Consider the following 25799-nt stretch of genomic DNA (forward strand, 5'->3'; position numbering starts at 1 on the left):
GAAGCCGAGATGCTCTTCCATCTTTCTTTTATTTCGTGTAAAAGCCCAACCGCCCCCGGCCTAGGAGGCACCAAACAGCCTGAGTCACCTCTGGGTCCCTCTGTCCCAACCCCACAGGCCCCTTGGCTCCTGGACCCCAAGCTCTGGCCACTCCCTTGGGGACTTGCTGCTCTGATTCTCTGTCACCCCCTCTAGCCATTCTCAAGGTCTTCTAGAGGACACTCTCGGCCACTGTTTAAAACTCTGGTGGTGACACCAGGCCAGTGCGGGTGATGCACACTTAACGCCACCAAGGTGACCACCCAAGACAGTTAAAGAGGCAGTGAACGTCAACCCCCAGAGCAAACAAAGGCATTGCCTGCCGAATGCCTAACTCATCACACTTAAGCTGGTACCAGGAAAAGGAGCTGGGACCATGGACAGGTAGGAGCAGCACCAATTCCAGGGTGGCATCTGTCTCCTCCCCCCATTAGCAGCTCAAATGCCATGAAAGATTTGAATGTAGACCCCGAACACAAATTATGCACTGAACACTGACACTTCCGCTGGCCTGCGGGTCCTCTGGGGCAGCCTGTCGGGGACAAGTACAAACATGGGGAGATGTGTGTGGCATGCACCCCCATCAGCTACCATGGTGTTTGGAGTCATTCACAGTGGGAAGGAGGCAGATACACGGGTGTTCAGTGCAGAGTTCCAAAGGTTTCCAAGAAGCCCGACTTGTGTTCATTTCTAGTGTCTTTGCTTAGGCAGAGGTAGCAGAGTCCAGCCTAGGAATCCATCCACTCTTCTATCTCACCAGATGTGCATTCTCCAAATGTGCCTGCAGAGGGCGCCACTACTGCAGTCCGCAGCACATGGGCGCAGTGGGGCAGCCAGATGATCAGGGCTAGTCATCCGCATACACAGGCCAGCACCTCAGTGCCTCCAGAAGGAAGAGGGGGAGCTGGAAGATGCTTGCTACAGCTCCCCTCACCTTCCCTGACCACCATCTCCCCAAACCAGGCGTCCTCAATGACACCTCCTGTCCCTGGCCTTAGCCAGGGGGGCATAAAATCTTGCCCTCCTACCCATGGCCTGAGGTCGGGAACAGGATGCGTTCCCATGATGCAGGTCAGTAACCATCTGCTAACCCGGTTCACTGGCACCCTGGCATCTCTGGGCCTTGGTGGCACTACCTTCCCGGGAGCAGTTATGAAGCTGTACTGACAGTCTCCTTGGGTCTGGCAGGTCAAGCTATCTCTAAGGGAGGAGGGTGCTAAACCACAGGGTTTCTCTGTGGGCCCCTGGAGCAAACACAGCTGAAACTTACTGCGGCTTGGCAACAGGTTCCCAGGCAGAGATGGGGCCCCTCACCCCAAATCCAGTATGGAGAACAGGAAAGTGGGTGTGTTGGCGGCAGGTCACTGGGAGCACGAGGGAGCAGGGTTTACCAGTGTACCCACCACTGGGACAGATGACTTGGGTTTTGTGTTAGTACCCTCAGAAGCCTCCCTCCTTTCACAACTGTATCCCAGTTGCTGAGAAGGCCACAGCAGGAATTCTGTAGGCCAGGAGTCTGAGACTAGCCTGAACAACACAGCAAGGACCTCTTAAAGCAAGCAGCTCCCTTCCTAGCGTCCTGGGACTGGGTCTGTGGCTCAGCCTGGAGGACTGGAATCTCACAGTCCCTCCTTCGTGTCTCCCAAGTCACCAGTGAGCTCTGGGCGTTGTACCATGACAACCCCGACAGCCAGGTAGGTGCCCTGAAGCAGGAGCAAAAGCAAGCATGTCTGTTCATCCGGGCAGAAGAGGCTGAGATTGCTCTGGGCTGCCCTCCAGTGGGGTGGTAAAATCCAGACCAGAATGGCATTGTTTCATCTTTGCTCCTACACAGGTGACTGCATCCGTAAGCTTGCTCCTGCCTCACCTCCCCTTGCAAAAGCCCTGTACACCTCAAGGGCAATGACACCAGTGTCTTTGGATTGGACGTTTCATGGCCAGCCTGGATGCCTTGAGCTGCTATCTAGCTCCTTAGCCTTTCAGTCCCTCTTGGCCTCTGTAGAGAGAGAATACTTCTAGCTCAGGTACTTTTGTGATTTTACCACAACTTGGTCCCCAGGCTTTGGGCTCAGGCTGATTTGTTGAGACAAGCCTACTGACAACCCCTATCAGTGCCAGCGGGCGGGGGACATCAACTTCCAGGCAGTGGGCTCTGGCCTGAGTTTCCCGGCAGCACCTGCCCTCCTGAGGACCCATCGGATCCTCACAGCGCGGCACAAAAGGCTCCGACCTACAGCTTGGTGTTGAGGTGGAAGAAGTGAGGTGCCGCATAGGTTGTGACGGGTGGCATGTGCCAGGCAGATGAAGCTGGGCCCAGTCTGTTGCGGAGGACGGTATCATAGGACGTGGGGGGGAAATGCATCAGGCTGGTAGCCATAGGTGAGGGGCCTGTCGTAGCCAGGAGATGGGCTGGGAAAGCCGGGATGACCAGGGGACTGAAGGGGAGTGTGGCCTGGCCCTTCAGAGGGTCTGGGCTACTGGCAAAGTTCAGAGGATACTGCAGCATGGTGCCCCTGTAGGCCTCTGGAGGAGTGGGCCCCAGGGCTGGGCCCAGTAGACAGGGTACCGCCATGCCAGGTGCTGCAGGCTTGCCCCCACACTCCTTGGCATCCACCTCCTTCAGAAAGGGAGACACTGCCCTCAGTTTTTTGCCACCATGAGCAAAGCCCTCTTCTTCCAAGTTGCCCTTGTTGCCAAGGCCTGGGCTACTGGGGAGGAGAGGTGGAGCTACAGGGCTCTCCGCAGGAACCTTGGCCATGGGGGACACCCAGCAGGCTTTGGGCTTGGGGTAGAAGCTTCTTTTTCTGGAGCTGCCTTTATGGAATGCAGAGGGGCGGTTGGCATCCCCGCCCCACACCAGCTGGGGCTCTTTGGTTGACAGCCCTTCCTCTTTAGCAGGCCGTTCCAACAGCACCCTGTCTTTAAGGCCAGAGAAGAAGTCCCTGGGGTGCTGGCTGACAGGCTTCAGCACTTCAGTTGGGTAGGCATGAAAACAGCCTGAGAAAGTCGGGGCTGTGGGGTGGGGCCCCTCCTGCACCTCCACTTTGGTGCTGCCACTGGGAGGCAGCAATCCTTCCTGAGGGGTTTGCTGGTGTTCAGAGTTCTCAGCTGGCCCTCTTAGGTTCTGGGGACTTTCTTGAAGGTCTTTGCTGGGGCTCCTTGCTCCATGACGACAGCCCTCTTCTTGGCATTGCAAGGCTTCTGCCTTGCTGACCTGGGCCAAGAGTTTCTTTTTGGCCAGTGGTGACATGATACCATGTGCCCCTTTGCTGTAAAAGTTGGACAAGAGCCGCTTGTAGGCCTCCGGACAGCCGCTAGCACCCATGGATGGCAAAGAGGGCCCAGATGTTGGGCCCAACTGTTCTGTGCTATCCCTTGAGGGTCCCTGGCTAGGAGGCTGCGTCAGACCAGTGGCATCTGATTTGATCTTTCCCAGTGTGGTCTGGAATAAGAAAAGGCTTTGGCTTAGAGTCGGGTGCAGGATTGTGCTTCTAACCTGGAGATCTGGAGGTAGCAGGCCTCAGAGGGGCCACAACTTAGCCCTCAGCAACACCTTGGGTCAAAAGTTTTCCGAGGTGCCCCTTCCCAAGCAGATACAGCCTAGTATCCCAGCAATCCCAGCATAGCGTCATGTGTATGAGCAGGTGTCAGCTGGTCTTCAGGGAACCCAAAGTTCAGCCAGCTCCTGCCCTGAAGCAGGTTCCTGGCATTCCAAGTGGGAGTCAGCAGCCACAGCCAGAGTAGGCATTGGGGCTGTGAAAACAGCCTCACCATGCTCGGCGCTTACCTGGTCCACCTGCCTCTCTGAGTCCTTGGCCTTTTTTGGCTTCTCTGTGGTCCCATCGTCCCCCCTCAGCTCCTTGGCCATCTTGTACTGCTTCCTGGGCTTAGTCGGGGGCAGTGGTTTGTCATCTTCTCCTTTCAGGTGCCGCACATATGGGAGGACCAGCCTGGGGAAGAGCCAGTGTGTCAACCAGGAGCCTGCAGCTGCTCTTCGCAGCCAGCGGGACTTCCTTAAGGCCCTCTGACTCCTCCCCACCAGAGCTCCTGCTGTCTCCAAAGCTGCCCGCTCCTCCCTGCCCGTGCACAGAGCACGCTACAGCTCTTCCTGGTCTCCCCGCAGATCCCGACCCTGACAAGGACATGCTTGTGGCACATATGTACTGCCAGCCCCCAGAACAGCAGCGTATCTGTCTATATACCGCCTTTGCACCTCACTCCCAGTGCGCACCTGCTAAGACCCCGGAAAGGGGAAGGCCTAGGTGTGCAGCACCCTCTGGGCACCCCGTACCTCTCGTAGTGGCGGCGCGTGCATGTGGCCGCGCTGGTGCTGCCTGGACTGCCCCCCAGCTCATCATACACGTTCTTCCAGAGTCGGCGGCCCGTCACCTGCAAGACACCAGAGAAGATGGGCAAACGGGACCCTCTCTGCTCCAGGTTCCCCGTGCAGGGAGGCGGCGAGAGCCACGGGCAGGATGCTGGAGAAGGTTGCTGGTGCTCATCAGCTCTCCCTCCTCTCTGACTGCTAGGCAAAGAGGGTTTTGGAGTAGGGGAAGGTGGGCCAGATGAAGGTGGGAAGAAACCTGCTTTGAGATGCAAAACACCAGTCCCTCCTCCCACAGCACTCGGGCTGGACCTGGGAATTCTGATCTTCCTCACATCTACAGGCCAGGAAGCCCTGCTGACCACCCTGCTCCCCAGCTTCTGCTATGGCTGAGAACCTTTTCCTTACCAGCTCATAGGCCCCCAGCTTCTCCACTGCCTTGTAGATCTTCCACAGGTTAACTGAAAGAAAAAGGCAAGACAGGCTGTCAGGCGCGGCAACCCATACACTCCCAGACGATGAAAAACCACTGTGATGGATGGGGCAGGCTGGCCTGGCCATCAAGAGGAGAGGATGGGCATCCAGCTCCAACCCTTGGCCTTCAGGGAGGCATCCTTCTCATAGGCAACCCCTGGAGGCTGGAGGCTTCCAGGATCACCTGGAGCTGAGGTGCCTTGCCTGTTGTCTCTGGGAAGATCCCCTGGCTGCCCCCTTAAATCTACCTCCCCTTGGAACGTACTCTGCTTGAAGCCAAGATGGGGGACCCTCTCGATGGGCGTGTGTCGTTCCTTCATGAACTTGTAGAGGCTGACCAGGAAGGCCTGTTCTTCCTCCCGCTCCTCGCCGGCCTCAGGAGAGTCCTGGGGAGAGAGTAGGAGGCATGGATGGACTCCACTGATGGACAGCTGGACACTGGGAACCACGGCCATCTGAAGGTCCCAACCATAGGCTACCTGGGAGCACCCAGCCTCCTGTCCTGGGTACAATTGTGAGCTTAGTGCCTAGGCTCAGATCAAGGGTTTCCCTGTGTAGCCCTGGCTGTCCCAGAACTCGCTTTGTAGACCAGGCTGGCCTCGAACTCACAGAGACCCACCTGCCTCTGCCTCCCAAGTCCAAGGATTAAAGGTGTGCGCCAGCACTGCCTGGTTTGGGAATCCTTTTTTGAACATCGCAGACTTGTGTTTGTCTGCTTTCTGATCAGAGTCCGGGTTGTTTGATCTTCAGAATCCTGGGAGAGGTTCTGCCTTTCCTAGTGCCCAGATCCTGCATCTTCCAACGTGGGGCCCCTCAACTCTGCAGCATGGGGCAGAGGCCTCTCTCCCTCTCCGAGCTCAGGGTGTCTCAGGTACCCTTGAGGCTGAGCCCAGCAAGGAAGAGGTCTAGGGTTTGTCCAACTCACCTCCAGCTGGATGGGGCTCTGGCTGCTGCTCTGCTCCTCATCAGGCTTGGGGGACACAGGGAGCTCTAGGGGGTCGCCTTCTTCTGACTGCTCCTTCGTCCCCTTGGCAGGAGGTGCTGCTGGGAGAGAGGAACGGATGAGGAGAGAGCAAGTTAGATGCAGGTAGGAGGAACATGGGCTGAGGGTTGGTTCCCCCTCCCTCAGCCATGGAAGGGGTGGATGCTCATAGTCCTTTTAGAGTGCCCTCTACTGGCCAGTATCGGCTATGACATGTGAGCTGTTCTCTCACATACACACACACACACACACACACACACACACACACACCCTGGCTTGGCAGCCACCCCCTTTTCTTTCCTCTATTCTAGCCATGCCCCCACATCTCTGCAGGAAACCCTCAGCCTCAAGTCAGAAGAATGCGGGTAGGTATGTTTTAAGGACATTCTCTCTCTCAGTCCTGCCCATCTCCAGGCAGAACTCATTATAGTAGCTCAGTTGAATGCTATCAAGACTTCATCCATGAGTCCCTGCGCGGCCAGTTATAGGCCCTTAGGCTCCAAGCTGCCCTCACTTGCAAGGCTGGTGATGACTGTTCACATCAGCTATGACCCCTTCCTATGCTTGGCCTTTCCCAGGCCTGGCTAACTCCAGCACTCAAATCCTTCCCTTTCTTGTCCAGTATGACTGATCTGTGACTGCCCACACCTTGTGAGTCCTCTGGCCCCATTCGAGACATGAGCCAGGTAAGAAGGGCAGAGACCCAAAACTGTGACGGTGGCCTGAGAGAAGCCATCTGCACGTATGTTTAGTGCAGCTCTGGTCTGGTCAGGAGCAGGAGGTTATAAACATGTCACAGATTGGCCACTGCAGAAATATCAACTCAGATTGCCTCAGGTGAAGAGCTGGGCTGCATCAGATCTGGAGTCAAATCTTTTTAATTAATTAAGACAGTGTCTCATAGTGTAGCCTGGCTGTCTTTAAAACACGCAGGAATCCCCCTGCCTCTGCCTCCTGAAGGACAGGGTTACAGGCATGTGCTACCACGTCCAACTAAAAGGGAACTTGTTTTGCTCCCATTTTATGAGACAAAGTCTTATGTAGCCCGGACTGCAGTTTCCTAGGTAGCCAAGAATGATCTTGAACTCCTGGTCCTTCTGCCTCCATCTCTCCGATGCTGTAATTAAAGGCATGCGCCAGCACACCTGGCCTAGAAGCTCACATCTGCTAATCTGTCCTTTTGTGGTTTCGGGGATGGAGCCTAGGGCTTGTACATTCTACACAGGCACGTTTTTAAATCATTTTTGGGGTGGGGTTGACATACAAAGAAACAGATTTACTGTGGCACTTCGCACGTTTCATTATGCTTTCAAGCACAGGGGTTTTGAAATAGCCTCGCAGTGTAGCCCAGACAAGCTCTGAGCTCCCGTCTCTACCTATAAAGTGATCACAGGCGCGACCTAGCAAGTTTCCCTTTTCTTTTCACCAACTTGCTACAATGGGACCAACTCTTGGTTTGCTCCAGCTCTGAGACCCCTTATTGCTGGAGGCTGAGATTTTCCTATCAACACAGAAAAAGAATCTCCTTGCGGACACTGTCCCACAGCCACATGACCCAGAGGAGCTGTGTTAGGATGCTCGGGTCCCGAAAGGCCCTCCCATTGCCAATTGTTCACATGGTACAGACATCCATGCCTGGGTCTGCTCACATTGTACCGGTCCCTGCCTCTGGGTGCCTGGCTTTGCCAGTACACTCCCTCATTTAGTCACAGCAGGGATCCCATTTTAAAGAGGGGGGAAGCTGAAGTCAGAGAGGTCCCGAGGCTCAGCATTTCAGCTCAGGCACCAGAATCCAAGACAAAGTCTGTCTGACCGTTGGGTTCGATGGCTTGCTGTGATTATCGTCACCATTGGCAAAGTCCGCACGGAGTGTCCAAATAAGCTCACAGAGACGCTCATCCTAACTCTTGCCAGAGTCCAAAGAGACTTGGGTGCTGTCTTAGGCAGCAACTGACATCAGATTCATGGTCAGTCTCCAGAAATCTCAGGAACTGATAACTGCCCCCCCCACCACCACCACATTCCCTGAAACTCCGTGCCTCAGGCTTTGCTTTTGTGACTGGGGGGTCCTCTGCCACCTCTGGGTGAACCCCAAATCTAGGAGCCAGAAGCTTATCTTGCTCCAGTCCTCCAGCCTGAGGCCTCTGCACGCTCCAATCACCCTTCAGTTGCTCCTCAGATTCTGGCAGCAGCAGCAGGGACGCTCCATCTACCACTTAGTGTGACCTGGGCTTCTAGCTTCTAAAGAGTTAGCATGACGCAGTCCCTAGACCTCAAAAAAATAACGCATTGGACCGTGATAATCCCCACCCCCGGGGAGCACTTCAAAGACGCATGCGTATGAGCATCTGAATAGAAAGCTCCCAGGGATGGGGGGGGGGGGTGTGTTGCGGGTGAACAGCCACCAGGCAGGTGATCTCTGGTCCTGATTCTGAGTTCAGTTCCGGGATCTAGATGCTCACTCAGGGAAGATCTCCTGGAGCAGGGCACTCAGGTTAACTGGAAAGGAAGGTGCCAGTCCAAGCTGTTTGGCCCCAAATGGACGAGGGATGAGGGCTCCCACCTTGAGCCACAAAAGGAAAGAAATACTTTATCACCGTGTCCTGGGTCCCCAAATGAACTTGGTGTCCATTCTCTCCTGGCCGGGACTATCATTCTTTGTCCCTGGCAGGACCTTCTGGGCCCTGACCTCTGCGGCTTTAGATGAGGGGGTAGGGTTGTCTTGTCTTATCCCTAGCAGTCCTAACTTCTCATTCCCCCAATCATTTATAGGTACAGGGTCCAGGTAACGCATCTGTAGGAAAGGTTCTTCTGTGAAACCCTCAGCCACAGTAGTAGACAATGCACCGGCCTGCCTGGCTCCTGAACCTTCTAATACGAGGCCTAAACATGGAGTAGCAGGCTGGGTCCCACCTCTCACTCTACAGGGGGTAGCCCAGCATCACCCTGCCTGTAAGACAGGAGAAGCCCACTTCTCCCTGTTAACTGCTGCCACCACAACCCAAGTCTTCTTCGTCCACCTCAGAGCTCGTGTGTGAGATCCCTTCCTGGCCAGTGCCTCGATGTCCTCCTCCTCGTGAGTAGAGAAGAAGATCGATATTTTAAAAGCACAGTCTGCTTTCCACCACATCACTCAGGCAGGATTCTTTCCATCCCTGAGACGAGAATGGTAACGGGGGATGGATGGGTCCTTGTAGCGCATCTAAACTCTCTTCTGGTGTGGAGTGTGGGGTGTGGGGTTTGAGGGCGGGGTCTACCAATGTCTTCCTCCGCTGGCCAGGTGTTTGCCAGTGCTGGTGGAGCGACCCCTCTGCAGTAAACAAAATGCTACTTTCCCCACAACCTCACACTTGACAGAAGCACATCTGGGGTCATGGGGTCATCCCTGGACTTTCTATTCCGCTCCTCTCAAGGTGGAATGCCAGCATCCATGGGTGGTCTCAATTTGAGGTCTTATGACTGAGTTCACTACATGGAGGTCGAGCCCCCCCCCTCCGACCTTCCTCTTTGAAGAACACTCCATCTGAGACTTAGGATGATGTAGACGCAGTCTCTAAAGCAGTGATTCTCAACCTAGGATCGTGACCCTGTTGGGGGTCAAATGACCCTTTCACAGGGGTCGCATATCAGATATCCTGCATATTAGGAATTTGTATCACTATTTACAGCAGTAGCAAAATTAGTTAAGAAGTAGCAAAGAAAATAATCTTATGGTTGGAATGGCAGGCAAGGCTTCACCCCACAGCACCTTGGGGTGCCTTACTCCACTGTCCACACAAGGACCTGGGGCGGCTAAGCCATCAGAGGGTGACAGGCAGGTGGGGAAGGGTGCAGCAGGAGGGCTGCCCCAGTCCTTTCTGGGCTTGACAGACTTCTGGTCAATTCCAAAGATATCAGAGGCAGCTGGGCCCCTAGACTCTAAGCTACAGGCCCAGCTTCAGCCTCTCCAATCAGAGCAAGCTTGCCAAAGTCGGTGTGTTTTCAAGCCACTCCCCATTTCCCTTTCTGCTCTAGCAGTGGCTCCACCAAAGCTAAACTCTTCTGGGCTGTCTGGGGCCGGGTACCCAAAACAAGCCTGACTGAATCTTCCTCCTTTGAATGGACGTCACGCCTGAGGCTCAGTGATGGACAACATGCCTCAGGGTCACACACCTTTCCAATGGCAAAGCCGAGATTCCAAACTACAAAAGTCAGATTGCTCCAAGACTCTGAACCCTAAACTCCAGAGCTTTGTAAATAGGCAGAGACCTTCAGCTTTCTCATCTAAGCTCAGAGGGCAGAGACTTACCCACACTACCTGAGTGGCTCTCTGCAGCCCCACTTCACTGATGAGAACAGGTCAGCATGGACAACTGAGCCAACCACGCCCAGAAAAGGAAGCGGCAGAAGTTACACGTGAATCAATGTGCCTGGCCTCGGAGTCTCCCAGGGCCCCATCATTGCGATCCAGGGTACCACTTTATAACCTTTAAGGAAGGAAAACCACTGGACACAATCGAGGGTCCCTGAAGAAGTGGGAACTGCTGTCTCAGTAGACAAAGGCTCTGTGTAAAAGAGGGGAAGATGGAAGTGGTGAGGGGCACCCTGTAGAGGAATCAGTGAGGAGGCAATGGGATAGGCTAAGAGATAAGGAGAGGCCCCTCCCTGTAAGCCTGCCCCTTGCCCTGCCAGCCAGTGAGCTGCAATCAGCTGAAATTGTGCAGGAAGGAGGAGGGGGGTGGGGACTCTAGTGCCCCAGGGATGCCTCTTGACTTGTTTATTTGTTTGCCTTGAGACCTTGGGCAAGGTCTCTCTATGTAACCCAGACTGGCCTCGAACCTACAGTTTTCTGGATTAGCTTTCCCAGTGTTCCCACGCTTGCACCACCAAGCCACGCTTAGGTAGCTTCCTCGTCTCTATAATGCTAGGCTCAATGGCCAATGTTCTAAACTGAAGAAAGAATGCACGCAGGCTTCCCCTACAAATCACAGCTGCAAGTGTGCACACATCCTTGGTGATACCTGCCTGTTCCCCCCCCCCCCCCCCCCCCCGCATCTGATTCTCCCTAGGGTGCTCCCGAAAATCTGACCTAAGTCTGTGGGATGATGAGTCAACTTGCTCTGAGAGAGCGTGTTCAAGGCCACACACCTCCCCGGAGCTGAGGAGCTGAGGAGCTGAGGAGCTGAGGAGCTGAGGAGCTGAGGAGCTGAGGAGCTGAGGAGCTGAGGAGCTGAGGAGCTGAGGAGCGTGAGTACCACTTTCCTTCTCTCTTTCATTTGCCTACCCCAGCCACCGTCCCTGTGATGGGAAGGAAGTGACACTTCCTTTCACGAAAACTCACTGACTGGGAAGACGACGTCAGTCACAACAATAACGGCAACAGCAACCTCAATAACAACCAGCAGGCACAGCCCCACCCCCTTGCCTGAGGTTGTTGGCTTAAGTTTCCCTTAGCACGAGCTGGAGAGGAAACAAAGACAGCCTTTGAAGCGGTCGGTCCACTCCGTGGCCCAGAAGCCGGCTGCCTGGCATTCTCCTCCTTGGGCTTGCTCCAGTGGGCAGTTTGGGGAGGGGGAGTCCTATCAAGAGCCAGCCTTGAAGACGGCTGGACAAGAGTCTGAGGACCCAGAACCATCCACAGCCTAGCCTCGGCACCTCTGCCAAGGCAGGGAGAAAGAAGTCCTGTCAGTGGCTAGAGACGAGCTGAGAGCCTCTGTCAGTGGCTAGAGACAAAATGAGAGCCCTCAGGGGTACATGAAGGCAGAGAGAGGCGTATGGGCAACCAAGTATGAGATTCCAGACGCCCAGTGCTACCCAGCTCTGGAACAGCCTAAGCAATTCTACTCCTGGAAGGACTGAGTCGCCACCGCCCCGCCCCTCTGCCCCTAGGTGAAAACAGAGACCTATATATGGATCATTTCCGGTTTTCCCACCCCACCTGTGCAGAAGCGAGGCTCAGAGGGGTGAGTCAACAGTAGAGGGAGAACCCCTACACAGGGTACTTCCCTACCTCACCACTCTTCTTCTCTCTGCACCCCAGCCCAGTGCCTGCCACCCTGCTCCGCGAGGGAATGCAGACCACTGCGGATCAGCTTCCCACTGAGGGCAGCAGAAAGAAGGCCGCTCGGAAAGGGGTGAAGGGCAAGGAGTCCTGGAAGTCAAGGAAGTCTCACTCAACTATCAGACCTGAGCCTGCCTCTGTGCCTGTAATAAAAGATGAGTGACGGGGGAGGGGGCTGACTAAGACCCATTCTGCCTCTGTCGCTTCAGGTTCTAGGCCAAGCAGTCAGTTTGGACGCTGAAACTGCTGTGGACCCTTTAGCTAACATCTCCAGTCTTTCCCTACCCTGACATCCTGTTTAGGCCCCGAGTCCCTTAGATGTACATCAGTTCCCAACAGTGTCCACGGGGCAGGGCAAGGAGCACCTATCACCTCCTTTGGCCACTGTGACCCCTCCTCTGAAGCAGAAGACTGCGAACAGGGGATCCAAGCCATAGCAGCACAACTTGGGATGAATTTGAGGCCTTCTGGGCCCAGGGTTGGCAACCCCACTGTGCCTGTGGGCCAGGGTGTAGAGTGTGACCCCAGTCAGGACATGGCGCCTGGGCAGTGTGGAGGGTTGAGGATGAGGTGGCGTGGTTGTGCCCCCAGTTTAAGCTTGAGAGCAAAGCCAAACTTGTACGTTGCACTCTGGCAGGCTGCCTTTCTGCCCTCTCTCCACTAACCACCCCCAGTCCAGGGCCACCACCCTGTCCCTCTGGAAAGGATTCGAGGGAAGAGAGGAAAAGTCAGGAGACTAGGCATAAAAAAGAAGCCATCTTTCCTGCCAGGCAAAGAGAGAAACAAAAAGAAAAAGGAAGAGAAGAGAGAAGAGAAGGAGCAGGGGACCTGAAGCCTGTGACCGTCAAACCATCAGCATGTCCCTCGGCAGAAAGAGGAACCGTTGATTCTTCAAAGCGCATTGAGCAAGTTCTTCAAAACCCGCGCAGTCACTTTCAGGAATCGCGGCAGCAGTGGGAAGCGCGGTGCGCGGCCCGGGCGTCTCGGGTTCTGAGAAGCGCTGGGCTGGCACGGGGCAGGGAGGGGCCCGCGGCCGAGAAGCTGCTGCTGACAGCTGTCACAACAAATGGGCCGAGAGCAGCTTGAGATTGAAACCGCAGCAGGAAGTGTGGGCGGCTCAGTGAATTTCAGTCCGGAGCCAGAGAGGAGAGTTTCGAGATAAACGCCTGGGAAGCCCCTGGCCGCCCCGACTTTCCACGAGAAGACAGCACACTGACACCCGGGTGCCCCTCGGGTCGCCCCCTCGGGTCGCGATCGCTCCAGGTCCCCAGCCCTCCGACCCCAGCGCCGCCCGCGAGCCGCTTACCCATGGCCCAGAGAGATCGCGCGACGCCAACCAGAGACCCTCGACGAACGGAGCTGTCCGGTCCCAGCGCTCTCGGCGCGACTGACTTGCGCTGCCGCTCGACTGCCGCCACCCCGCGGGCCCGCCCCCGGGCCCGCCCCGCCGCGCTCTGGGCTCCTATTGGTGGACCCTATCTTCTAGGGCGGGTGGGGTCCGCCCCTTGAGCCCGAGGAAGTCTGGAAGTTGTAGTGTGCGCCCACCTAACAGCAAGGGGCTCATGCTGGACACTCAAGAGTCATGGCCGGCCTGGGTCTTCTTGTTTCCCTAGAGGCAAAACCAGAGTCTAAGAAAACTGCCCGCTCTCTGCAGAGTGCCAAAGACTGGGTGGGATTAAGTGCTTCTGAATTGACCCGAAGTGGTCCAATTGCAGCCTATTCAACATCACATAGAGAGGCGAGTACTGTCAGCCTAGCAAGGACCTACCAAGGGCCAATCTAGAAAGTCCTCCGTAGCTCATGCCTAATGTCCTAGACCTGCCCATAGTGCCCATGTCCACATACGTCAGCCACAAGCTGAACTGTGCAAAGAGGAAGTGAGGGGGAAGAGGGTGAGGTTTATCGTGAGAGGGTACAAGAGGAGGAAGAGCAGTCCATTGGACCTGTGTGGGTTATAGAAGATGAAGCTAAGTCTTGAGATTTAAAAGCAGAAAGCCTCAGCAGCTGAAGGGCTTGGACTTGAACTTTGTTTATAGTATGTAGTTAATATCCCTGGAATCAAATTGTGCCCATTAATTAAAATATTCATACAACTCTGAGCATTTCACCCCATCATTGTCCTTATTTTATAGAGCAAAACAAGCCTGGGTGATTAATTAGCTCATATAGCTAGAGCTATATGGTCAGAGCTCAACCTAGAGCTCAACCGGGAAATAGGGGCACAGGTTAGGAGGATGCCATAGGCATACTCCCAACTTACCGCTGCTCCCATTCACAGTGGACAAAGGGCAGCAGTTGGCGACGCTGACCCTCAGGCCTTTATCCGGGGGTCTGGCATGACAGATCTGCAAGCTCACCACACTGGGCTTGGTGGGATAATTGAACAGCCTGCGCTCACAGATCTGGTAACAGACACGTTGTTGTCAATATTTATTAACTGCTCAGAATAATCACCAGAATAATGATTGCAACAGTACCTCCCACGTCCAAGATTACAAACCACACTCCACCCCAAGAGATCTGAGACTGGCCAAGATGCTATCTACCAAAAGATACCACCCAGAAACTTCTTTCGGTTCCACTTGTACCCATTTGGATTGATGGACCAGCCACAATGCCAGGCTAGGTACGACGATCTGGATACTACCTTCAGTGCCACAGTATAGGCCATCTGCTACCTCCTGGATTGGATACTTGCATCAGCGAGGCAGGTACTGCCAGACCGAACCACAGCTAACCCTACCTCTGGAGAGAAGGACCCTGCCTTAGAGCTGTTTGTGCGAAGGCTCAGCAAGTCAGCACCTGTCTGGGGCTACCTGAGAACAATGTGCTCTAAATTTTATTGTCTCCCTGAGGCAGCTGTTTGCAACAGAAAGTGATCTACAACGGCTAATAAACCCTACTGAGGAGTGACACCTCCATTTGCTTCCCTAAAAACACAAACACTCCGGTTGTTCAAGCTTCATTTTACACACCTCTCCCGCAGCACCCAGCTGCCTTCCTCCATCACCCACCATCCGCAGAGAACCAGCTCAGGATAGCCTGAGCGGTCACTAGCCTCTCCGTGTCTGGGTTGTTTCTCTGCCAGCCTCCAGAAGAGAAACAAAACACCACTCATGTGTAAACACACTCTTCCCGGGAAAAGCATTGAGTTAAATAAATCAGCCCTCTCTGGCCGTGCCCCAAATCCAGTTCCCTCCCTCTCCTTATCAGATTGGATAGTCTTTTAGAATGTTCCCTACTTCTTCTCATGAATACGTGTATCCATGGTCTGGTAAAAGATGTAACTTGGTTTAGTGTGTGCTTTAAGCTGATACAATTCTGACTTTGCCATAGAGAGATCTACATTTAAAATACAGGTCATTTCTCTATTAACATCTGCTACTGTCTATGTCTTATAGGTGATCTCTCCATAGTCTTCCCCCCACCCCTGAATCTTGCTGAGAGAATTCTAGATCTCTTAGAGCACTTTTGGGGAGAGACTGGGCTAAGCCTACCTTCTAACACCTCACACTGGTTCATCCCTAACGACCTGACCTTGGGGGTGGTGCTCACCCTGGAACTTACTGGCCTAGAGAGGTTCAGCAAGTTGCTGGAAGTCACACAGGAAAGACAGTGCCATGCTTCATCTGAGACCTTCAAAGTTGTTCGGTGTACTCAGAAAACAGGACAAGCAGCCTGTCTTCCCCGCTGTTACTGCTCTGTTCCCAGTCTAAGCAGTTGCAAAATGCCCCCTGGGGCCTAGTTTTCAAAGGGGAATGAAGTGGGGGAGTATTTTTAACTGTTGGCCCTGCTTTGCACCCCACTCCCCCACCCTGCTATGCTAGCTGTCCAGGAAAGGCTTGCTTCACAATGGCATTCGCAACTCATGGAAAACAGCAAATGCTTGAAATAGAACATACCCAAGCCCGGGAATGGAAAAAATGGGCTCATGGTTTCAAACGCGTCTTTTAGAAAGAGACAAGAATAGCTTTTGGCCTTTGGGGATGGGCTAGGGTTGAGAGGCTGGGAAGGTGGCAATGTTAGCATAGGGTTGGGTCCCAGATCACCAGGGGACAATTTCCTAGGAGAAGAGACATGGTTGCTGTCCCCAGGGGTGCTTAGAAGCAGGTGCTCCGTTCCCCCTCTGCACCAACCCACTGAATCTAGAACAACTTCCTGTGTTGGGTTAGGGCTGGCTTCTGGGTGGGGGGCTTCATGGCCCTGTCCCTACCCAACAGAAACCCAAGATGCTAAAGTGCCTGCACCTGAAAGTGACAGTTGAATCCTCCAGGGGTAGGGAAGAATTTGGGGTTTTCATCTGCACTCATACACAGCCCAGATGTGCAACCTCATGCAAGTTGTTTGATCTCTCAGGTGCACAGGTGCTTTATCAGGGAAGGTGGAGAGGATGCTGTGCTTATCCATCCATCCGACCGACCGACCGACCAACCAATCAATCAACATGTGTCATGTTGTCCTTCTGTGTGCAGGCACCAAGTTAGACACAGGGGTAGCTGCTGACAGACAGCAAAGGGCCCATGCCCAGGGCGGCAGGGGTGCTGGAGAATCAGCAGAGTGTTATCTACATCAGACCCCACCACACCCGTGTCTTACCAGACACGTCACCTGATCCCCACAAACTAGGCATTGTATCTGTCCCCAGAATACTCTTGGGACATTGAGGACCAGAGAACAGGTGCTGTACAAGTTCATGGGCGCAGCCACAATCTGGAACGAGTAAGAAAAGGTTCGCTGTGCGCCAGAGTTCCTAGGAACAGGGCAACCAGACCTTGGTTCCTTGTGTCGCAGTTTGTCACAAAATGGTAAATCTAGACCAGGGAGTCAGTACAAAATGCACTGGAGTAAGATTTCGGTTAGGTCAGTGTAGCGCTTTTAATTAAGGTCTCAGAGGGTCCTTCAGTCCTGTTTGAATGTTCTTGACTGTTTCTCCCATTTGACAGATGGAGAAATTGAGGCATATCTCACTTAAGGGGCCTCTACTTCCCACATAACCCTGTTCAATGCTCAGCAGCATAAGCCTTGGAGAGCATGGGGCGGGTGGGGGGGTGCGCCCAGCGTCAAGAGAGAACTGCATCTCCCAGGATGCCTTGCTGGGGAGCGTGTAGGGGCGGAGTCGCCGCTCACTGTAATTTCTTGGCACTGGGAGGGGAAGGAGGGGAATTGCGGAGGGGGAGCAAAAGTAAAGAGAGAATCAAAGCCTCCAGCGTCACGTCTAGGAATAGCCTCGGAGCTGGGCCAAGTCATTATCGACGATGAGTAATCCGGTTAAGTCATTTCTCTAAACACCATTCCTTGTAAGAGAATTAAAATATCAGCTTACATCAGAACGGGAGAGGCGGGCTCCGGGCCCGGGCTGCAGCGCCAGGAGCGGGAGCGCCTGGCGGACTCCGCGCTGGGCCAGCCCGGCCTGGGAGCGGAGTGGAGCCGCGTGCCTGGGTGCTGCCAGCCGAGCTTGGGCTCCGTCCGGGCGGGAACCAGCGAGTGGGGGCGGGGAAGAGGGCAGCCAGCCAGGTCTCAGTTTACCCTGCTGTTAAGGGCCTCAGGGAAAGTTTGACCGCCCTGCGAGGGGACCGAGGTGGTGAGACGGCGCTTCGCTGCTCCTGCCCGGGATTCTAGAATTGATGTCTGGAGAGCTTCAGAGACAAGTTCATTGAGAGGGGCTAGAGACCGAGAAGAATCCTCAATACTCTGCCAAGGTCTCCCTCTAAACCTCCTGCCGTGTGCGTGTTTGCCTTGATTTTCATATTTTCTCTCCCTGCTTTCTTTTTAGTTGCTTCTGTGTTAAGCAGTCTAGGGCCACAGCTAGGCTTCTGAGAGGTGAGGATAACTCCCTTGATGACCTGGGGAGTGCGGGTGATCGAGAAGCAGCAGCACCCCACCCCACCCCGTGGCCTCTAACCCCCAAGTGTGTCCCCAAAGCAAGACACAGGTTTGGTGTCACCTCCCAATGGTCTCAACTCTAATTCTTCCTACGTAAGGCTCCTGACACACCCAGACACTTCCTCCCGGCTTCTAGTTCCAGGCAATACCTGAGGCTAGCGAGCCTAGCCCAGCCCTAAATTCCTTGTAGTGGTTTGTCTTTTGAATGAATTAATTTTAACGTGGCAGGCTTTTTGCTAAGTAGCCCAGGCTGGCCTTGAACTCCAGACGTTGGTGCCTTAGCCTGAGTGCTGAGATTAGAGGCACACCAGTACACCTAGCTAGGCACCTTACCGTATAATTTATTATTATTTATATTATTTTTTCGGTACCGAGGTTTGAACCTCGGTCTCAAGGAGGCTAGGCAAGCAGTCCATCATGGAGCTACATATCCACCTGAATTAGGTATTATAAAGACTCTTTGACTAGTCTGGGTTGTAACTCTCCCTCTATGGAACCAGGCGGACACTTTCCAGTCCTGGCTTGCAGGTGGTGTGACTGACTTTTCTAATCAGTTTTCCCGTGACTGAAATGGGCTTAGGATCTAGCTGAGAAGATTACTATGAGGGTGAAAAACAGACCTTCCGGGTGATCGGGCTGTCTCACTTGGTGCAGACAGCCTCTGCCCGGGCTGATACTGTGTGTTGATTTGCCTCCTCGCTGTTTCCAACACAGCACCACAGGGTGACTGAGTTATGAAGAAGTCAAGTTCATATTGCCTCATGATTCTGAAGGTCTGGGGTTGAGGGCCAGCACCTGGTGATGAATTCTTACTGACAGAGTCCCAAGGGGGCGGAGGACATTACATGGTGAGAAACCAAAGCAGGAGTGTATCTCCTCTGGCCTCTCCACTGGGACCCCACCCCCAACCTTGACAGCCTTCTCTAATCACCCTCAGAGTGTCCTGCCCCTGCAAGTACCATTGTGTTCATACCCCCAAAACCTGACAGTGTGATTCAATATCGGCTATTGTAACCTTTGGGGACTCTCATCCAAACCTGGCAGAGTGTTTCTATCTCAGGGAAGAAATGGGTAGGAAATAAACCTTCAACACACACACACACACACACACACACACACACACACACACACGGGTGGGGGCGTCACAAAGGCGGCAACAGAGACAGACAACCGGCCTCTTTCCTTTTTTTGTCTTTTTTTTTTGTTTTGTTTTGTTTTGTTTTTTCGAGACAGGGTTACCCTGTGTAACAGTCCTAGCTGTCCTGGAACTCGCTCTGTAGACCAGGTTGGCTTCGAACTCACAGAGATCCACCTGCCTCTGCCTCCCAAGTCTTGGGATTAGAGGTGTGCGCCACCACCTCCAGGTAGCCCCCTTTCTTGTACCAGGGACCAAACCCTGGCCACGTAGTCAGCCCTGTCCCCTGATCACTCAAGGGGAGGCCTAGACAGAGTGGTCCTAGGCTCTGGCTTTGGTGATTTGGCGTTGGGTCCCGAGACTCCACCAGATTAGGGTTCCTAGACTTCAAGTCAGCTTGAAGAACCCTCGGGTCCTTGGTGGGGTTCCAGGTTCTGTCCCAAATGCCTAGAGCTGAGTGAGAAGGCAATGACTTGTCCCTAATCTGAACAGTCACTGCTAACCTCTTCCATACCAGGAGCTCAAGTTTCAGGAGAGAGGTTGCTCCAATGCTTGTTCCTCAGATGGGCTCTGGGGCTTTATTATTTTTCAAGGTCTCATTACGTAGCCCAGGATAGCCTTGAACTCTTGATCTTCCTGTCTCAGCCACCTAAGTGCTGGAATTAAAGGTTTATAGCACTATACTTCATGATAATAAACTCAAGGGGTCTTTCAAATATAAAAACTTAAGTAACGCTTGGAGGGGGTCCCGGTTTCCTTGGTGTAAAAACACAAGACCCATTGTTTCTTACTCTTCCTACAGCCCTACCCACCCCCAGACCCAAGACGTTGGTTTTCGTTATCTTGATATCATCCAGCTGGCAGCTGCCACTGGTGAGGACAGCCCGTGCTGATGTTGTAACAGTATTCATTATTTGAAAACAGCAGTAGGCAGGAAGAGCCCACCAGGTCTAAGTGGTCCTACCCCCACAAGCCCCTTTTCTTTCCCTCTTTGTCAACCACATGCTCCCCATCCCCACTGTACATCTTCTAATCACTGCAGGCACCGAATTAGCATGGACATTGACCCATGTTCACACACAGGCTCAAAAAACATACATGCTTGGGCTGGAGAGATGTCTCGGCCATTAAAGGCTAGGCTCACAACCATACACAGTCACTGTCCGTTACAGGTGAATTCTGTTTCCAAAGCGGACCACTACGCTAACTCACCATGGATGTCCTTACATTGTTCAGCCTGTCTTTTCCCAGCTGCCCTGTAGTCCTACCCTGGCGGGGCTCTGCTCTGTCATAACTGCCTTCCCTTCTTTTCTTGGCCCCAAGTGAAAGCAGAGGCTCTGTAAAGAGGGCTTCTCTTTGTTTTGTGCTGGGGTCAATGATGGTTCCAGGCATGGTGGCTTGGTGTCTGCGTCTCCCTGACTTATTTGGTGATATGGCCAGACTGGGAGACTGTCCGTGGTGCTCTTCCGTAGTGCTCGTCCACGGTGCTCGTCCACGGTGCTCGTCCACGGTGCTCGTCCACGGTGCTCGTCCACGGTGCTTGTCCATGGTGCTGCTAGTACCAAGCATTTATGTGTACCTTCCCCTCTGAGCTTGCTGTTTTCTCCCCAGACTTGCTGGTTTCCACCGGGTCTGCCCAGCAAACCCTCATGCACCTTCTAAAGCAGGTGTCCTATTGCTTCCAGCCTACTCCTCAGCTGTGGCACGCTTGCCTGAAGTTGTCTTAATCTTAGTTTAGGAACCCTCAGGGTCAGTAAGTAAACAAACTGGAAAGATTGAGGAGGAAGTAAGCGAGGTGTCCAATGATGATCCCCAGATGAGGAATCCATGGAAGACCAGGGAGGGAGGCTGAGGGGTGCAATGCCCCTTCTGTGCCACTGACTGCCTTTCCCTCTCTCCGGCTGTGCCACTTTGCTGGCAAGGGCAGGATATTAATACCACAGTCCCTACATAAGCTCCCACGACCCCAGAGTCCCAGGTCTGGGTCATGGGAGCTTATGTAGGGACTGTAGTATTACTGGTGATTACTCCATCCCTCTGCCCCATCTGGATCCCTTTACTGGGTATCCCCACAGCTCCAGGAGGCTGGGTGGAAGGGACGTGCAGGATCCCTTGGGCTCCACTGCACCCTCTGACCCAGATCTTTATTCCGATGACCTCTGTACTTCACTGAGTCTGAGGTCTGCCTGTGACTGGGCAGGGCCAGCCCTAGCAGGATCCATAGCCAGCATCCCACTCCCCAAGAAAACCAAGGGCTCTAAATCTGCTAGGTTCCCTGTGCTCAACACCTTCACCTAGAAATCAGGAGGGGCACAGTGGTGATAGTTGTCCTCAGCTGCCTAATGCTATGAGGAGCACCGGATAAGGGTTTGTTTTGCTTTAATTCTGGGGCCTCTTGCATACTAGGGAAATGTTTTACTGTCTAGCTACACCCCCAACCCTCTTAGTTTTTATTTTGAGACATCCTACTAAGTTATCCAGGTCAGGCTAAAACTCAAAATCCTCTTGCCTCAGCATCTGGGATGACAGACCTCTACTGCCAGGCTTAGCTTGGAAGAACTGTTCCTTACAAAGCCTATAACAGTGAGCCAGGCAGAAGGAAGCAACTCATAAATTGTCGCTGTCACCCACAGCCCAAGACAAAGCAGACAGTATGGGGTGGAGGCACCCAGGAGACCTGGATTCTGGACCCAGCTGCAAACTGCAGAGGTCATTAGGTCCTGGAAGGCCCCTGCCTACCTCTCCCTCCCAGCTTCAGCGTGCACGGGTCTTATTTGTTGGCCTCGGGGCTTTTTAGTTTTTAAATTTTAAATAAACAAGGGCTACATGAACACCCTAATATTCGGGGTACATTTTGAAACAGCTCAGAAATCCCCACATCCCCTTGTGAGTCAGTCCTAGGAGCAGTAAGCAGAACTGTCGCCTGCTACAAGAAAAAAATTCTGCAAAATAACAGCTGGGCAGCCCTGTGTCTCCAGGGATTTGAGATGGGGACTCTAAAATATTAGTGGCCCAAGGGCCCCAGAGACCACTGGAGGGAGCACAAAATGCTGCAAAGGACCTCATGTCCCTCTGTCGCCTGTGAGGAAGTCCCACAAGACTTTGACTTTTTCCCGTAAATGCAATTCGAAACTCGTTGGGAAAGATCACTTTCCAAGTGTGTTTCTTTTGCTATTTTGGTGGCTCAAGCACGTGCTGGATCAACCGAGCCTCCACCCAGTGACCGGGGACACCCAAGGGACGCCGGCTCAGGCTCCTGGCGCCAGCAGCTGCGGCGAATACAGGGTTGGGAACTGCTGGGAAGGCGACAGGGGCTATGAGCAGGTCTAGCTGGGACTGCACGACCCGGCAGCTTCTCCCAGCCCGGAGGACCCGCGGGACTTTCGGAAAGCGCTTTCCTTCCCCCCGCCGGATCTGACTCAAAAAGAGGAGCTGGCTCAAACCGAAAGAATAATTCGGTTAGCCAAGGCCACCGATATTTCTCTGGGGCACAAATAATTGCCAGGTAGGAGCTCCAGGGCGGGAGCGTCGCGGGCCCCTCGGGTGTCGCTGAAAGCCCCAGCCCCATACAGTTCCTCTTTCCGCCCCAAAAGGGAGTAGGAAGGGCGGGGGGCACAAAGGGCTGATCAAGGGGACTTTGCATTCTGCAGTCCTGGGCCATCCTGAACTGTCTTTCCCTTCGCTGGAGGCCCGAGGAATGGGGCATCTGGAAAGGGATAAGGGCTCCTTCTACCGTGCCCTCCCCTCACCAATTTCAAGCAACCCTGTAGGGGGACTAAATTCCTAGCTTGCAGCATCCCCAACACTCAGGCGGGTATAGTGAAGGCTTTTCGAAAGCCTGATATTGGCGTTCCTGGGGGTGGTGGCGGTGTCTCTGTTACTCTTGGTTGCTGATGGTTCCTTTTATAGGAAATACCTGAAGTCAACCTGAAAAGAACCAGTGTTTATTCATCATGTCCGCCCCAAGACCCTGGAATCTGTTTCAGGCCCTTTGGCTTGGTGGCACATGTCTTCTGACCATGGTTCAGGCCCTCACTCAGAGGTCCCAATTAACCAACTTTTTACTAATCTCATATTCAAGCAGCATTTATTATTCTAACCTATTTCTCATAGGTTGAACTTCCCGGGACTGGGTGCTGGCAGGAAGGGATCTCTCGGTTCCCCCTCAAGAGCCTAACTGAAGGTCACCTGTGTGGATTCTGGTCTCTACAGAGCTGGCTTCTGCTGCAGGAAGTTCCTTGCTTTCAAGGGGTATCCAAGGCTTTGCAGAGTCAGCAATTCTCTGACTTGGGCCCCTGCTGGCTTCAAGTTCATCTTGACCTGGAGACAGGTGTGTGAGAGAGATGCTGCTGGCTCATCTCCCTGGCTACCCAGGACACCTGGCTGGGGCCTGCTGTACCACCGCCTAGGCCTGGCTGCTATCTCAGCACAAAGTTTACCCGGTAAGCAAGATCTGTCTTGAACTCCTAGGTAGGCAGGCACACGGCTGCTGTCTCCCGGAAGAGTCCTACAGGCACACACAGTGGCAGAGACACGGTGTTGTATGCAGGGTGTGTGTGCCTGACAGACATGAGATTGAGCACACGCAGTGGGTCATGGCTACTCATGGCTACACGGAGTCAGATGAGCCTCTGAACTGAATACACTTGTCTGTATCCTCATCCTCATAGGGAAGACTGGCTGGGCATAGCCCTTGATCTATCCAAGACTGGTGCCCTCTGCCGTCACTTGGAGCGGCCCCTATGACTTGCACGAAAGTGTGATAGGCGGTTTTGGGGGTGGGGAGACACCTGTTAACCCCAAGGGCGGAGTGAGTCTTTGACTCCAGGAGACGTCTGGGAACATCTTCCCTTTCAGACACTGAATGATGACTTGAAGGCAGGACAGGAAGAAGAGGTGGCTTTACATCGTGGTGGCAGGCGCTGGGAAGCCCCTAGGGTCTGGTGCAGGAAAAGGAGCCTGTCAGTGAGGGATAGCAAGGGTATTGTTGCAGTAGAGCTTGGACCAAAGAACTGGCGCAGTGGGGCTCCTCAGCTCCTTAAAGCCCTGCATCAGTGGCGAGGAGGGATAGGCTCACGGGCACTGGTAGGTGGATGTATGCGCTAATGAGGTGGACTCCCTCGGTGAGGGAGGGCATTCTTCCTCTTAGCTGAGCAGTCAATCTCAGGTTCATTGTCGGCGGTCAGTGGGAAGCAGGGACTTGAGGGCTGACTCAGAATACCAGGCTGGGCTGTCCAGCCAGGAAAGCCATGATGAGCTGAGCAGGAGACCCCTTCCTGCTTCCCATGAGGCTCCATCCCGGGGTCCCCAAGATCCAAGAACTCCTGGCAGGAGAAGCCTCCAGGGTTCAAAATTCTGAATTGGCAACTGAATCCATAGGATTTCCCTCCGAACAGTCTGCTACCCTTTTTGTAGGAACCGAGACTGAGATGAGCCACACTGTCTATACGTGTCTGAGCGTGCTTCGCTTTTCCTTGAGCGCCACAGAGGTTGGATAGGGGCCCCCCTGGAAGTTCGTGCTCCTCAGGCTAGAGCATGCAGCAGCTCCCATCTCTAGCCCTGGGGATCTCCAAGCACTCAGTAAATGCAGAGAACACCGCTTCTGATTTCCGAACAGTTTTCTTCCTGTGGTCAGCCCTGATTACCGAGACCTCGGTTGTTAATCAGAACATGCACCCAGATGTACACAGGGTGCAGGGGGTTCTGGGGAATTCACTTTTCTGGGTAAGGCAGGGTTAACTGGAAGCCTGCGTTCTTGGGCTCTATTGAAAGCTTTTCTACAAATGATGGGCATTTCCCCAGCTTAGTATTTTGAAAGCTTCTACCACTTTCTAAATATGTGACCTTGGTCAAGTTACCTAACCTCAATAACCTCAGTTTCCTTATCCGTCGAATGTGCGCACAGTGCTGACTCTCGAGGTTGTAACAGGAAGGAGCCATGCTTAGCCTGCAGTTCGCTTCAGAAGCAGCCAGTACCACACTGTTTCCACGCTGGCAGTGGGTCCTCGGAACCGAAGGGCCATCTGCTCCAATGGATATCCTCCCAGGGAGACAACATTCTCCTTCCTCAGAAAAGTCAGTGTAATCTCTGTGCCATACGAGCCAAGGATCCTGTGTCTGGAGCCTATGTGTTTTCTGTGTTTGGCACTTCCCCTGGGGGAGAATCAGTTGGTGAAGGGCGCTGGGCCCTGTCTCCCTGGCATTCAGCCGCTCTTGCTGGATCCCCCACCTGCCCTCTTAACACACAGGACTCATCTTCCCACGGAGGGCATCCCCAGCCCCTAGCAAGGCAGAGAGGACACATGATCTGAGGAGAAAGCTGGGCAGGCTCTGGATTCTGGGCAAATGTAGGAGACTAGAGGGGCCTGGACTTGAGTCTCAGCCTGATGCACCCAGGGAGCTGTTTTCTTTTCTCCTTCCTTCCTTCCTTCCTTCCTTCCTTCCTTCCTTCCTTCCTTCCTTCCTTCCTCCTCCCCTCCCTCCTTCCCTCCATTATTTCTTTCCTCTCTGTCCTTTTCTTTTCCCTCCCTCCCTTCTTCCTTCCTTCCCTTCCTTCCTTCTTTCCTCTCTCATTGCTTTCTTTTTCTCCTTTCTTTTTCCTTTTGAGATGGTGGTTTGCTGTGCTGCCCAGGCTCATCTTAAATTCCTAAGCTTAAGTATTTCTCCTTCTCAGCTTCCTAGTAAGGTTGCACTCCATCTAGGCTCAGGGAGCTTTTCCTGTCTAGTCCCTGGATTGACCTAGGTTAAGAGACTAAAAGGCTGCTCTCAAGTGGGGATCTCGGGAGACATCAAGTTAGAGATGGTTGTAAGCTTCCATGTGGGTGATGGGAATCACCAGGTTCCTGATGGCTGTGATGGGGGAGGAGGCAGCCATAGACGGGGAATGTGATGCTCAGTCGCCTAGCCTGGACACGGGCACCCA

At 53.7% G+C, this 25799-nt stretch overlaps 2 protein-coding genes across 5 annotated transcripts in view; one reads left to right on the top strand and one right to left on the bottom strand.

Annotated features, from left to right (window-relative positions):
• Positions 1–13680, bottom strand: Arid5a (AT-rich interaction domain 5A). Of its 4 annotated transcripts, XM_050134751.1 has the most exons (8): positions 13166–13680; positions 12688–12913; positions 5763–5881; positions 5103–5223; positions 4772–4824; positions 4331–4428; positions 3827–3989; positions 1–3481 (listed from the first exon to the last, which is right to left on the bottom strand). In XM_050134751.1, exons 4-8 carry the CDS (start codon positions 5155–5157, stop codon positions 2270–2272), a joined length of 1581 nt encoding a protein of 526 aa, XP_049990708.1. In that variant the 5' UTR covers positions 5158–5223; positions 5763–5881; positions 12688–12913; positions 13166–13680; the 3' UTR covers positions 1–2269. The 4 variants fall into 4 exon arrangements, with proteins under 4 accessions (XP_049990708.1, XP_049990707.1, XP_049990706.1 ...); XM_050134750.1 differs by lacking the exon at positions 12688–12913 and having other exon boundaries at positions 5763–5878; XM_050134749.1 differs by lacking the exon at positions 12688–12913.
• Positions 13168–25799, top strand: part of Neurl3 (neuralized E3 ubiquitin protein ligase 3) — a 31653-nt gene continuing 19021 nt past the window's right edge. Inside the window, exons 1-5 of the mRNA XM_050134602.1 lie at positions 13168–13350; positions 17162–17343; positions 19680–19750; positions 20350–20435; positions 23061–23319. Coding sequence (XP_049990559.1) covers positions 13168–13350; positions 17162–17343; positions 19680–19750; positions 20350–20435; positions 23061–23319 — 781 coding nt within the window. The remainder of the gene's footprint in view (positions 13351–17161; positions 17344–19679; positions 19751–20349; positions 20436–23060; positions 23320–25799) is intronic.

The sequence above is a fragment of the Alexandromys fortis genome, unplaced genomic scaffold (genome assembly GCF_014885135.2).
Source record: "Alexandromys fortis isolate MF-2015 unplaced genomic scaffold, M_Fortis_MF-2015_v1.1 scaffold_20, whole genome shotgun sequence".
In the NCBI taxonomy this organism is placed as follows: domain Eukaryota; kingdom Metazoa; phylum Chordata; class Mammalia; order Rodentia; family Cricetidae; genus Alexandromys; species Alexandromys fortis.

What these genes read in the sequence shown, in the direction of transcription:
- Arid5a (XM_050134749.1), bottom strand. An exon ending in AGAGCCCCATCCAGCTGGAG is followed by an intron (nt 5,224 to 5,762) that starts GTGAGTTGGACA and finishes CTCTCTCCCCAG; the next exon opens with GACTCTCCTGAGGCCGGCGA. An exon ending in CCATCTTGGCTTCAAGCAGA is followed by an intron (nt 4,825 to 5,102) that starts GTACGTTCCAAG and finishes TTTTTCTTTCAG; the next exon opens with TTAACCTGTGGAAGATCTAC.